The sequence below is a fragment of the Vombatus ursinus genome, unplaced genomic scaffold (genome assembly GCF_900497805.2).
Source record: "Vombatus ursinus unplaced genomic scaffold, bare-nosed wombat genome assembly UNPS02014797.1, whole genome shotgun sequence".
NCBI lineage: Eukaryota > Metazoa > Chordata > Mammalia > Diprotodontia > Vombatidae > Vombatus > Vombatus ursinus.
The window spans coordinates 16100056-16112603 of NW_020954575.1; the positions used below are offsets into that span (position 1 = coordinate 16100056).

The 12548-nt window shown below is 46.0% G+C and overlaps 1 protein-coding gene across 1 annotated transcript; it reads right to left on the bottom strand.

Moving 5' to 3' along the window:
• Positions 1-4182: 4182 nt before the first annotated feature.
• Positions 4183-12260, bottom strand: RUNDC1 (RUN domain containing 1). Its single transcript, XM_027870336.1, has 5 exons — positions 11754-12260; positions 7479-7637; positions 6184-6382; positions 5879-5986; positions 4183-5789 (listed from the first exon to the last, which is right to left on the bottom strand). Exons 1-5 carry the CDS (start codon positions 12258-12260, stop codon positions 4924-4926), a joined length of 1839 nt encoding a protein of 612 aa, XP_027726137.1. The 3' UTR covers positions 4183-4923.
• Positions 12261-12548: the final 288 nt, after the last annotated feature.

Sequence of the window (12548 nt, forward strand, 5' to 3'; positions counted from 1 at the left end):
GTTACAGTGGAGGGGAACTAGGGGAAGGTGAGAGGAAATGAGTGAATCTTATTCTCATAGGATTTGACTTAAGGAGGGTATAACATACACACTCAACTGGGTATGGAAATCTGTCTTACCCTACAAGAAAATAGGAGGGGAAGGGGACAAGAGAGTAGGGGGATGATAGAGAGGAGGGCAGATTGGAAAAGGGGGTAATCAGAAGCAAATACTTCTGAGGAGGGCGGGGGTCAAAAGAAAGAATAGAATAAATGGGGCGGGATAGGATTAAGGGAAATAGAGATAGTTTTTCACAGCATGTCTACTATGGAACTGTTTTGCATAACTGCACATGTATAGCCTATATTGAGTTGCTTGCCTTTTCAATGAGGGTGGGTGGGGAGGGAGGAAGAGAGAAAATTGGAACCCAAAGTTTTAAACACACGTTTAAAAAAAAAGTAAAAAAATAAAATAAAAATAAAAATGAGGAAAAAAAAAATAATGTGGAGTCAAGGATGACAACCAAAGTTGTGAGCCTGGATGACTGGAAGGATGGTGGTATCCTTGGCAGAATTTCAGATGTGTGGATCTGGAGGAAAAGAAAATGAGTTTTGTTTTGGACTTGAATTTAAGATACCTATAGGATATCCCATCGGAAAGAAATACCCAAAAGGCAGTTGGCAATGTGGGACTGGAGCTCAGAAGATACTGAATATACAGATCCTAGAATCATCTGCTTGGAGATAACGGAACACAGGGGATGCCTAGAGAGAAGAGAGAAGTGAGCCTAACTGAGAGCCTTGGGGTACTGAGCTTATCATGATGATGAATTAGCAAAGGAGGCAGGGAAGGAGCAGTCAGACAGGAGAACCAGGAGTGAATAAAGTCACAAAAATCCAAAAAAGAGAAAATGTCCAGGAATAAATCGTGGTCAGCTGTGTCAAATGATGCACAGAGGTGAAGGAGGATGAAGACTGAGAAGAATTAGGTTTGGCAGTAAAGAAATCTTTGGTAGCTTTGGAAAAATCAGTTTGTGATGAGGTGAGCTGTCTGGTAAAGCAAGATTGCAGAAGACTAAGGAGAGGAGAGGAAGTGCAGGTAATAGGTGTACGTGTATGGATGAAGACTGGCTGACCAAGGAGAGACATGGGATGATGGTGGGCATGGTACCATCTAGTGAGAGTTTTTTAAGGTAGGGGAGACATGGACATGCTTGTAGGCAGCAGGTAAGGAACCAGTAGATAGGGGACAGATTGAAAATCAAAGCAGGTGGTGACAGTGGGAGTAGTCTGCTCTGGAGAAGATGGGAGGGAGAGGGATCAAGGGTGCATCTAGAGGGCTTGCCTTGGGTGAGAAAGGTCATTACTTCATCACAGTGAAAGAGGAAATGGCAAGGGATAATGTCAACTTGATGTGAGACAAGGAAGAGGGAAGCTGAGGGAGCACTCAACAAATTGCCTCCTTTTTTCAGCACGGGAAAGTTGCGAGAGAACGAATCAGGAGAGGCTTGAGGAGAGGTTGTGGATAATGGGATAGAGAATCAATTAGGGAGGAGTAAAAGGATTGCCTGGCGTTAGGGAGGGCCCAGTTGAGATTAGATCTGGGCTGGAAAGCAAGTGACAGTGCTCCAAGCTACTCTGTAAATTACAAAGAAGCTGCCACTCTCAGCGTTTCGTGCTGGGGTTCCTCCACATGGATAAAGCTACAGGTCTAACCAAAATATTTTTTAAAATAGATTGCAGTGTTGGGACTTCCTAGAGCAAAATGATGATCCTTTTGCTTTATGCTGATGAAGACCTATAACTGTGATTAACCCAGTATAATAGAGTGGTATCAGTTTGCCTGGGAAAGGGATGGTATGTGTGGCAAGCCTTAATGGAGGGGATGGGGAAAATAAAATCAGTGGCAACAGCAATTATGGTGTCAGAGAATAAAATTATGAAGAACCACAGTGGCTTTCTGGTGAAACTCATGGTTTAGAGGAGGAAAAAAAGGGAAACCTAGAAAGAATAAGCTGATCCCAAGCTGGACAGGCTGGGGTAAACAAGGTTCAGGGGGAAAATAAAAGAAAAAGAACAGAGCTAGGAAATCGAAACTATGATGTTTTGATTTAGATGGAGGCTCAACTAAAAGGCTAAGCAAAGGCAAATGAGAGATTTACTGTGGGTGGAACCCAGGGAATACCAGCCAGAGTGTCAGGCCAAGTGGCTACTGCAATGGATGAGTGTAGAGGGTTGAAAGAAGACTCACCTTTGCCTGTAAGTAGCAACAGGTGAATGGCAACAGTGATGACAAATGACTAGAAGAGGGACCTGCAGAGGGGAACTGACAACAGAGGAAGCTAAATGCTTTCAACCTGTGCCTAGCTGAGTTATATTACCATTTAACATAAAAACAAAGACAAGGCAGGGGCCTGCTCCTACCTTATCTGCGCATATTGTCTAGGACAGTACACTGCACACAGCAAATGCTTAATGTTTGTTGAGTGAATACATATTATTTACATCCTCTATATAGTTTGTACTCCAAATTCCTTCTGTGTAGTCAAGAAGGGACTGGACTGTAGGGGAGGCAGGGTGAAGGTGGAGGAAGAGGTCCTGCTAGAGAAGAAGAATCTGTGAAATACTATGGTACCCTTCTTGGGGCACTGGAGAAATCTTTACACTGTGTATTTCCTGGCGATATTGGCAGAAAATTCACATGGGCAGCCAGGGGCAGGAACCTCCTCAGGGGAGCTTACTGTTTGGGGACCTTCTTGGGAAGCAGTAGCACAATTTATTTTTACCCAACAGGGTACAACCCAGCCTTACTCCTCCGGATATCCCCATCTACAAAAGGCAGAGCTTACCAGAGAATGGAGCTACTTGCTAGAGGGATTGGAATGCCTAATACTTGACGGTCAAAAATCAGAAGACCCAGGAGACCTTTTTTGAATCTGAGATGGAAACCCACCTTTCAAGGAAACACTTCTCACTAAAGACTTTATGAAAGTTTATACAAAATACTCCAGCTCTATTAGCAACAAGGAGGGGTTATCATTTACAACATTTACATTTATTCTGTCACACACAGTGGATAAATTTGGATCAAAACCAACACAATTTTAAATAAGTGACATTTGCTGGAAAAAAAAATTAAGTTAAAATGCACCATGTAACCCAGCAGACACAAGATCATCTCACAATTGCACACATGTAACTGAAGACTAAGCTTTTTCGAAAGTGTTTAAACCTCAGAGGCTTGTCCAGAAAAGTTGTACATTCAGCTTTGGACAGTTATGTACTGGCAATTGCCATAAACTGAGTGAAAAAAAAAAGTAGAATAAAAAGACTCAAGAGATAAATCCTAAATGGAGCTGTTCTAGAATTAGCTATTTAGTTCTTCCCACTTCAGTCTTGGGAACAGTCACCAGCAGACAAGCATCATCACCCACTATAGGAGGGGCCAGTTACCAGCATATTGAGATCAACCTAAAGCCTTCCCTGGAGGGAGAGGAAAGCTAGGCCAGGCTTTATTTCTCTCTCAGCGTCCAAGACAGACTGTGCCAAGGTAGCTCCTAAATTAAGGAAAAGTTGATACTGGTTGTGCATGTGTATTTTTAGATGTACACGTATGCCCTGGCATGAGAGTCCCTGACAGATCAATAACAGCTCTGCCTCTGAGAAATCAGGTTCAAATCCCTAGGGATACAAGAGTCTTGCTGAAAGAAGGATGGGTAGGTGGATGGAAACACAAAAGGCCAGAGAATATTTGTCATGGCACACAAATTGGCAAAACATTTGCCCACTCAGATTTAGGCTCTGATCTCTACAAGAAAAGATGCTTTTAAATGGCTTCATTTAAAATAAAAACAAAGAAATAAAAAACATGCGGCTAACCCCCTTATAGCCCTGCCTGAATTTCTGTCAGAAGGTGTAGGAGAATGCAATTTTTCTTACTGTATTCACTGACTTAGAACAGAGGAAAGACACAGAAACTTCTGGCAAAAAGATCATCTTTGGGTACAAAGGAGAAATTATGGTCACAAGGGGGCCTGGCTTTGGATCACTCAAACCTGCTTTAAGAAAAAAATAAATAACAATGATAAAATAGCTAGCATTTATATGGTGCTTTAGTTTGGCAAAGAGCTTCACAAATATTATCTCATTTGACCCTTACAACAACCCAGGGAGGTAGGTGCTGTTATCCCTATTTTTACAGAAGAGGAAACTGAGGCAGACAGGTTAAGTGACTTACTAAGAGTCACACAGCAAGTAAGTGGGAGGATTTGAATTCAAGTCGTTCTGACTTCCACTCCAATACTCTATGTATTATGGGTACCCAACCTCCTGTTTCAAAAAAAAAAAAAAAAGGATTAAAAGGAAAAATGAGCTGTCTGTATGGAGATCTAGAGTTTGAGGTACAATTCTTTCTTCTGTTTTACTGTGTATGCGGAAGTGTTCATCTTGTTGGGGGTTGGGGTCAAGTCCAGAATAAAAAAATAAAAAGAGGGAACCTCTCATTTGGACAGCAGAATGTTAGGCTTAACTTGTCCCCATACGAATGGGAACACATCTTTGCCAACCCTTATTTTCAATGCCACAGGATGAATGCACTCCTGGGTTTGCTGAGTTTCTGATAAGGGTACCTGTGGGTCAAAAGAGCAGCTGGGAAGGCAAAGATGCCTCTTGGAGAAAGACCATGCACATCCACATGTGCACCCAGACATGTGCAGGTAGTCATATACCAGGGCAGGGCATTTTCAACCAGGGGCTTTCCAGTGTGAATTTCTAAGGTGCTAAGTGTGGGTAACAGACTTTAGAGGCACTAGGGCTGGCCACCTGTGCAAAGCCTAGGAATAACCTGTAACCCAGATGCTTCTTCCTCCAACTCCCTCAGCCTCATGTGGTAAAGTGGTAACTCATCCCTATGGAGAGGCACTAGTCAGGTGCAAGGGCCTGGTCATCAAAAGGCATCTTTGATGTTCTTGAGCTGTCGGACAGCCAGGTCCACAGGGAGGCTGAATTTGAGGCTGCTCAGGCGGCTGAGCAGATTGAGGGCACTTTCAAAGCCCGTATGTGCCATATAACTCCAAGGCTGGTAGTGTGGCTCAATGAGCGCTCCAGATTTGCAGATCAGATTGACCCAAGACACCAAACGCTGCTCATTCAGGGCCATGCACACCAGAGCCTTCAATTCTGAGTCTGCACTGCGCTTAAAGGGGTCGTGTTCAGTCAGCACTACATGGATGGCACTTAACAAGCTTTGTTTGGGCGTCACGACAGCACCCCCTGTCACAGGCAGCCCAAAGGACTGGGACAGCTTCCGAGCTGGGGATTCCACAAAAGCTCGGCCGTTCTTGGTATTGTAGTATTTCACAAAGAGCTCCCAGGGGTGCATGGTCTGAGGGGCAGAGGAGAGGGAAGGGAGCAAGCAAGCAAGGGGAGCCATCACTAGACTCATTCCTGGCGAGGAGGCATACAATCCATGGGCTAGCAAGTCTCGCATGGCCACGGTTAGCTCCTTTCGCACTGCTACCGTGAGCTCATCTTTGCCCCCAAGGGGGATGTCCTGAAGGCTGGTACTGCTGATGACATGATCATTCATCTGGTTCCTCAGAGCTAGCTGCCTCACCCTGTCCACTGAGGCCTCCAGCCTTTTCAATAGAGGAGAATAGTCCCTATCGACCTGGTCCCTCTGCCACAGGGTGCGGGGAATGTGACCAGCGGTGCAACCAAACTGACTCACTGCAAAGATTTGGAGCACGGCCAGTGCTCGCCGCATCAGCTGCAGCCCCGTCTCACGGATCTTCCTCGACTCGTCAGCGTTCGCTGTAGGAAAAAAACAACCACCTGTCCATGAGAGGCACATATGGCCCACAGACATGATGAAGAGCTGCCGAGGATGAGGCAACACTCACCTTTTTTATTTCCAGAAGGCGATCGAGTACCAGCCCTCGAGGAGCAATTTCCAGGCTTCTCTGACATCCTGCACTCACCTCCTGTCTGCAAGGGGCTTCCCACTTCATCTGGAATACAAAGTCACAAGGAGAGGACACTCACTTAGCCTCTCTGAGGAAGAGGCTGGGATGGGGTTGGAAAATGTTTTTATTTATTATGATCATTTATTAAGTTATAATGGGCTAGTCACTGGTGCTCCAGATATGTGGACATGGAATTGTGATGCTGAGATGCCTTCACCCCCTGCCTTGGCTGGCCCACTGACCTTGGATGAAATTAATGAACATTTCCAGGTCTCGGATCTGAGTTTTTAGCTGTTCCACCAACTGCTCCTTCACTCGGGCAGGATTGACTATCTGGGCCACGGCTACATCCACACGCTGCCGTAACTCTTCAGGAGACAGTGAGCTGAGGTCTTCATTCAGATTCATGTCCAACTTCTTTATTAGCTCATCTATGATCACCTGCATGAGGCCACAAGCAATGACAGACTGCTCACCACGGGGACATCTGGCACACTTTCTGCTTGAATGGAGTTCCACAAGGGGGAGACATACACATTCCCAAGCCCATGACCAGTGGAAATGAGGCTACAGCTGATTAACCAAAAAGTCTCCAGACCTTCTGTCTCACTTGCGGTCTCTATGATGTAGGGCCACTCTATAAGCCACCCTACATAAGGCTGCTCATGAGGTTTCACAACAACACTGTGAATGCATCAGAATGATGTAAATGCCATCATAAAGCCACAACATGTCTTCCACCATTTGGAAAATCACTCATTTATAACACTATCAGGGTAAATTATCTGCCTCTTTGTGTTTTTCCTAACATGGTATTTTTGTAAAACCAGGTAATGACATTAGGTAAGATATGACTGAAATTTGTTTCCTAAAGCCCCAGCATAGATTTATTCTGATTTCTTCAAATTTCTGATCAACTAGGTAACTAGAGGTCCCAGGTAACTAGAGAAAAAAAAATCAGTTTAAAGACTGAGGAATATTGTGGCAAATTTGAGAGAAAAATCATCTGGGCACTTTATCAGGACCTGCTGGAAATTCATTCTAGGGCAGTATCTCTGGCTCAGTCATGTGACTTTTGTGTGACCTGCCTCCTACATACTTCTGGAGCAGGACTGTTCCCAAGAGAAAATGATTGTTTCCCATGTGGATGCAAATATGAAGTGTTGCAAAATAATTTTAATATAGTATTACCTTAAAGAAGATATGGGTAGGAAGATAAATCTACTGATTAAACACAACCATATATTATATGACTTGAAGTACAGTTCTATGGACATGTGTATGTGTATAAAGAATACGGCAGATTTCCAGGTCTATCATGCTTAAACTAATGCTATAATAAAATCTGTTCCTATCTCCTAAAAACCTGACTGGTGGTAAGGGAAGGAAGTAGCCCAAAAAGAGTTCTGGGAAGAGTCAGCTAAAAAAATGTCAGCGAAGACCAAACCCTGACAGCCTGGGGTGGTCATAGTGGAGGGGGGGGGGCACCACATGTCAGTCAGGGCCACTGCCAGAGGAACCTCCTGGATGTACTTACCCGCTGTCTTTCCAATACCATGGACTGTGGCAGGGAGTCATAGCTGCCCTCCTGGTAGGCAAAGGTTTCCAGGTCATCTAGCTGAGTCTTGAGTTGAACAATGAGCTCTCGCTGCTTCTCTCTTTGGGCTTCTACACGCTCCTGTTTTTCCTGTTCACTCTAAAATAAGTAAATACTCAGAATTCTTATGTTGAGAACAAAAAGGACTGGTGCAGGCGACACTGAGTGTCCTCTCTCTGGCAGGAGTCCATGGACACAGTGGAGCCTGTTATTCTAATTGCTTCATCTACCCTAGACCGTCAGAGCTGAAACTACTAGTTGATATCTCTGCCAGGAAGGCTTCCTGGATCTCCTCCCCAGCACAATAACCCATACTTTCCTCAGGCAATATTGCCTCTTGGGGACTTTCTAGCTCATACCCACGTCTCCAAGAGTCTTGGGGGGGGGGGGTAGTACTAGTCAAGTAGAGAAAATCATTCCAACTTGATTCCTTATCACTTCTCTAATGGGTTCCATGAGGAGCTGCCACCACATTTAGCACATTTACAGGATATTCTAATCCTAGTTTTCTAGGAAAGAGCACAACCCATTGCTTTGTCCCTTATTAACCCTAGCTAAAATTTCAGTATTTTGAAAGGAAATTTTCTAGATAACTAAGAGAAAAGTAAAATAAAACAAAACATAAAAGAAAAAAAATTTGAGTTTACAGAGCCCAGACATCTCATCCTAATGAAACTATAATCCAGTCAGCCACTGAATGACTGGTACAAGTCTGAGGTGGCCCATTACTTCTTCCTTCTAAAACCTTGTCTGGGGACATATCACCCGAGTATCACCCCTGCTTAGTTCCTTGGCTGTTCTCTCTCTAATTCCCAGCAACTTTCGTCTTGGGGAGGAAGAAAGGATGAATGTAAGGCCATTCCCATTCCTATCCATTCATTGTCAAATGTGACAACGTATAGTTATGGTACTAATGGCCCATCTTAAGTCAAGAATGAAATGTTTGTATTTCTCTAAGGAAAATAATAAGAGAAAAACATATACCAGCAGATAGACAGAAATGTACAGCGATCTCTTCTTCCATTCTCTGGCACTCAGTGCACGGATGGAGTTGTAGAGCCAAATTACTAAATGGCCCTTAAGGCAGCACAGAGTAAACTGCTGATTAAAAATCTCCAGGCCTCAGACTCCTTCCCTTGGCACTCCCCACCCCCATTTTTAGCTTCCAATTTAAGCATGGAATTATTTTTTTAAATTCCACAATTAAGACTTTTTAGATTTATTCTGGAGAGCATAAATCTATCTTTGTTTTTCTTAAACAAAAAACCATATTAAAAAAAAGCACGAAAATCACACAGAATTCTAAGCCTTTATTTTTAGTTTGTCCACAAGAGTATAGGATATAGCCTTAAGGTGGCACTTACCAATCCCTGCAGTTGTAAGGCATGAGAAAGAACAAATGCAAAAACAGCAAATTAATGTCATGATATTTTATAAACACTTCCACTTGCTTTTGGTTGGCTCTAAATAAAAATCCCACAATCTCCTCTTCTCTACAAATGATGACTACAGCCTAGGGGAATCACAGCAGTGTCCACTATCAATCTGACCACAGATTCCTGTTAGTCTTGAACTGTGGCCATGAAAAGTTGTTTAACCAGCCACAGAAGAGAAGGGGGAAGTTTATTTTTCAAAGTGTCCTAACTCTTTGCAGATAAAGGCAAAACAAAACAAAACAAAACAAGACAGTTTGCATGACAGTCTCTGTAGAAAACTGTTCTTTGCAGTTCGAGAACAATATGGTATTTACTAGAATGGGTGCAAACACAACAAGGTTAACCACAGGGTAAGTTAATGAACACTAGAAAAATGTGGCAAGGTAGAAAACAATGTCCGTCCTCCCCATCCTCCACTCCCCCCGCCCCAGTCTGAATATAGGAAACCCTTGTAAAAGGAATTCTAAATAATATCTAGTAAAGCTGTCAATACACCCTCCACCACGGGGTCCCATGATCACATATTTAGAGCTGGAAAGGAAGCTCAGGGTTCATCTGGACCATTTTACTTACGAGGAAACTCAGGCCCAGAGAGGTGAAGGTGCCTAAGTAGCAAAAACAGGGTTTCAATAGAAGGTTCTCTGATCTGTCCACTAGTCTTACCATTTTATTTCAAAGCTTCCCTGTATATAAGCTCACAGCCACTTAATAAAGGATTTGAGAAAATTGCACGGTAGTGATAGAGAGTGTCAATTTTTTTAAAAAGTTCTACACTGATTTTTTTTTTGGTAAGGCAATTGGGGTTAAGTGACTTGCCCAAGGTCACACAGCTAGTACGTGTCAAGTGTTTGGTCTGAGGCCGAATATGAACTCAAGTCCTCCTGACTTCAGGGCTGGTGCTCTAGCTGCCCCCTACATTGATTTCTTAAAGCAGATACGAGCAAGTACAAAAAAATGGTATCAAATGCAGACAGGACATTTGGTGCTAATGTCCCTAGAACAAGAGGCCTGATCACATTCACAGCACTTCTGTTCAAGAAAGGGAGGCTTCCTTAGAGTTTGTGGATCAACCAGGGCCAAACAAGCCTGGGTGAGAGGAGGGAATGGAAGTGCAAATAGGAGGGATTATACTAGGCAGATTTCAGATGAAAAGAAGTAGGTCAACATTCTTTGCTGATAAGAAGCTTCCCGGACTTCACTTTCTGGTGGGAAGGAAGCCATATGTGGGAGTGTGTGTGTTACTTAACAGCAAACTAAAACAATGTCTAGGAGATACACAGCCCTCAGCATATCAAGCTGTGTACACCTGGGCCATCCCAGAGTCAGTCCCGAAAGGAAATTTGCTGTGGTAAAGAACACAAGGTTAGATTATTCCATGAACTGACTTATCAGTAATTAATAGAACCTCAACCTAAGGCTGTGAGTGATTGCGGTGGGGGGACAAGGAGGGTTAAAGTGCCCAAATAAGTCAAGATTTGTGTTTCAGTAGTTAGACCATTTTATATAAAATCCTAAATCAAACACAAGATTTAGGATTAAATGTCTTCCAAATCTTTCTAGGAAATCATGGACAGGCCTCATCCAGATTCCTTGCACTGCTACTCCCAAGCCTTTATAAATTTCTTCCTTGCACTAAGTCAAGGTTGAACTGGCTTGGACGATGATCTACACTTTTGGAAGGGATGGCGGCAGCAGCAGGCACACTAACTAAGTCAGTCATGGGATTCACCTTCACAGAACCATCCTCAGAACCAGGGACAACTAGAAAGGCCTTTAGAGATTATAATGGGCCCCCTTCATTTTAGAGATGAGGAAATAGAACCAGAGAGGTGAAGGGGATGCCCAAGGGGGCAGCTAAAAAGCAGCAGAACCTGAGACAGAACTTCTGCTATAGTATGTTGCTCCCTACATAGGCCTCCAACCCTTACCTTTTTCTTTAGTTTTTGTTCCCCCTGCCTTCGATCCCTCAAGGTTTCATCAGCCTGGGGAACTGCAGGTGTAGGGATTCCCCGAGCTGAAGCAAATCCAATTGCCTGTGACTCACTAGACAAGTGTGGGGAGTTGCCTGAGACACAGAAGGGCTGAGTGGATCAGTTTTGGAGTCACAGGCCCTTAGGTTCACATCTCTTTGGGCAAGTCACTTACTTAACCGTCCTAAGCCTTAGTTTCCTCATCTGTAAAGTGAGGGGGTTGCACCAGACGGCATCTATGGTCCCTTCCAGATATAAAGCTGGATCCTATGGGATTCCTAGGGTCAGTAGAGGGGACTGGAAGCTAATCTGCCGCTACCAGGCCTGGCCTCTTTATTTTTTTTAAAATTTTTTTATTTTTAGGCAATTGAGGTTAAGTGACTTGGCCAGAGTCACCCAGCTAGTAACTGTCAAGTGTTTGGTCTGAGGCCGAATTTGAACTCGGGTCCTCCTGACTTCAAGGCCGGTGCTCTATCCACTGTGCCACCTAGCTGTCCCCAGGCCAGGGCTCTTTAGCAGGGCCACTTCCAGGCTCCAAAGGTCTCTATCCTGTTCCTCTCTACCTTCACCCGCTTTCAGAAGTTGGTGTCTCCAGATGCACAGATGTCTATAAATTTAAAGGGGGGGGAGTGCTTCTCCTGCTGCCAGGGCTGTCCCCTTCGGCAGAGCCGCCTCTAGGCACACAGATGTCTTTCCATCCCGTTCCCTCCACCGTCCCACTGCCAGGCCTTTCTCTCCGCAGGGCCGCCACCGGGCGCATCCGTTCCCAGCACCCCACCCCCCGCCCCCAGCCCGCTGGCGGGCCTCACCGGCTCGTTGGGCCGCAGCCCCTGCGGGCCCTCGCGCGGTCGATCTCTGTCGGCCTCCTCGGCGGTCGGGTCCCCGGGGGCGCCCCAGCCCAGCACGTGCGGGCAGCCGCGAAAGGCGAAGTCCTCGAGCTCTCGCAGCAGGCGCTGCTGCTCGGCGGGGGCCCCGCGCACCACTTGCCGCAGCCGGAACTGCACCTGCGCGAAGTGCGAGGACAGCGCGAGCAACGCCGAGTCCAGCCGCCGCCGCTCGGCCCGCAGCCGCCGCAGCGCCCGGCCCGGGGACTCCGGGGGCGACGAGGGGCCGGAGACCGCGCACCCCTCCGAGCCGTCCTCCTCCTCCTCGCACAGCGCCGCCTGCGCCTCGGCCACCGCGCCCACCGGCGCCCACCGCACCGCCTCGCACGGCGGCGGCGTCGCCTCCGCCTCCTCCCCTTCGGCCTCGGCCTTGGACTCCGAAGCCACCGCTCCGAAAGCCGCTGTCGCCGACATCCCCTCCACAGCCGCCATCTTTCCGGAAGCACGTACCCTCAACCGCGCCCCCTCGCTGCCATGGCAACGCCGCGCGCAAGAGCCTGGTGGGCGCGGCCCGGGCGTGTGGCGTCATCGGGACGGGGCGTTCTTTCCAGATCCAGAGGACCGAAGGTCGACCTTGCAGATCAGTGGGGCGTTGAGATACGCCCATCGAGGAAGTTTGCTGTACAGCTTTTCCCCAGCTCTGCAGATTTACTTCACGCTACATCTATAGCCACTTCATATAGCCACACGCGCCTGTTTGAAGTGGCCCTAACTCCACTT

Excerpts from the sequence above, each read along its gene's own strand:
- RUNDC1 (XM_027870336.1), bottom strand. The coding sequence starts at position 12,260 with ATGGCGGCTGTGGAGGGGATGTCGGCGACAGCGGCTTTCGGAGCGGTG. Across the intron at positions 6,383-7,478 it reads TGGTATTGGAAAGACAGCGG|GTGATCATAGATGAGCTAAT; the intron begins GTAAGTACATCC and ends GGCCTCATGCAG. Across the intron at positions 5,987-6,183 it reads GTTCATTAATTTCATCCAAG|ATGAAGTGGGAAGCCCCTTG; the intron begins GTCAGTGGGCCA and ends TTTGTATTCCAG.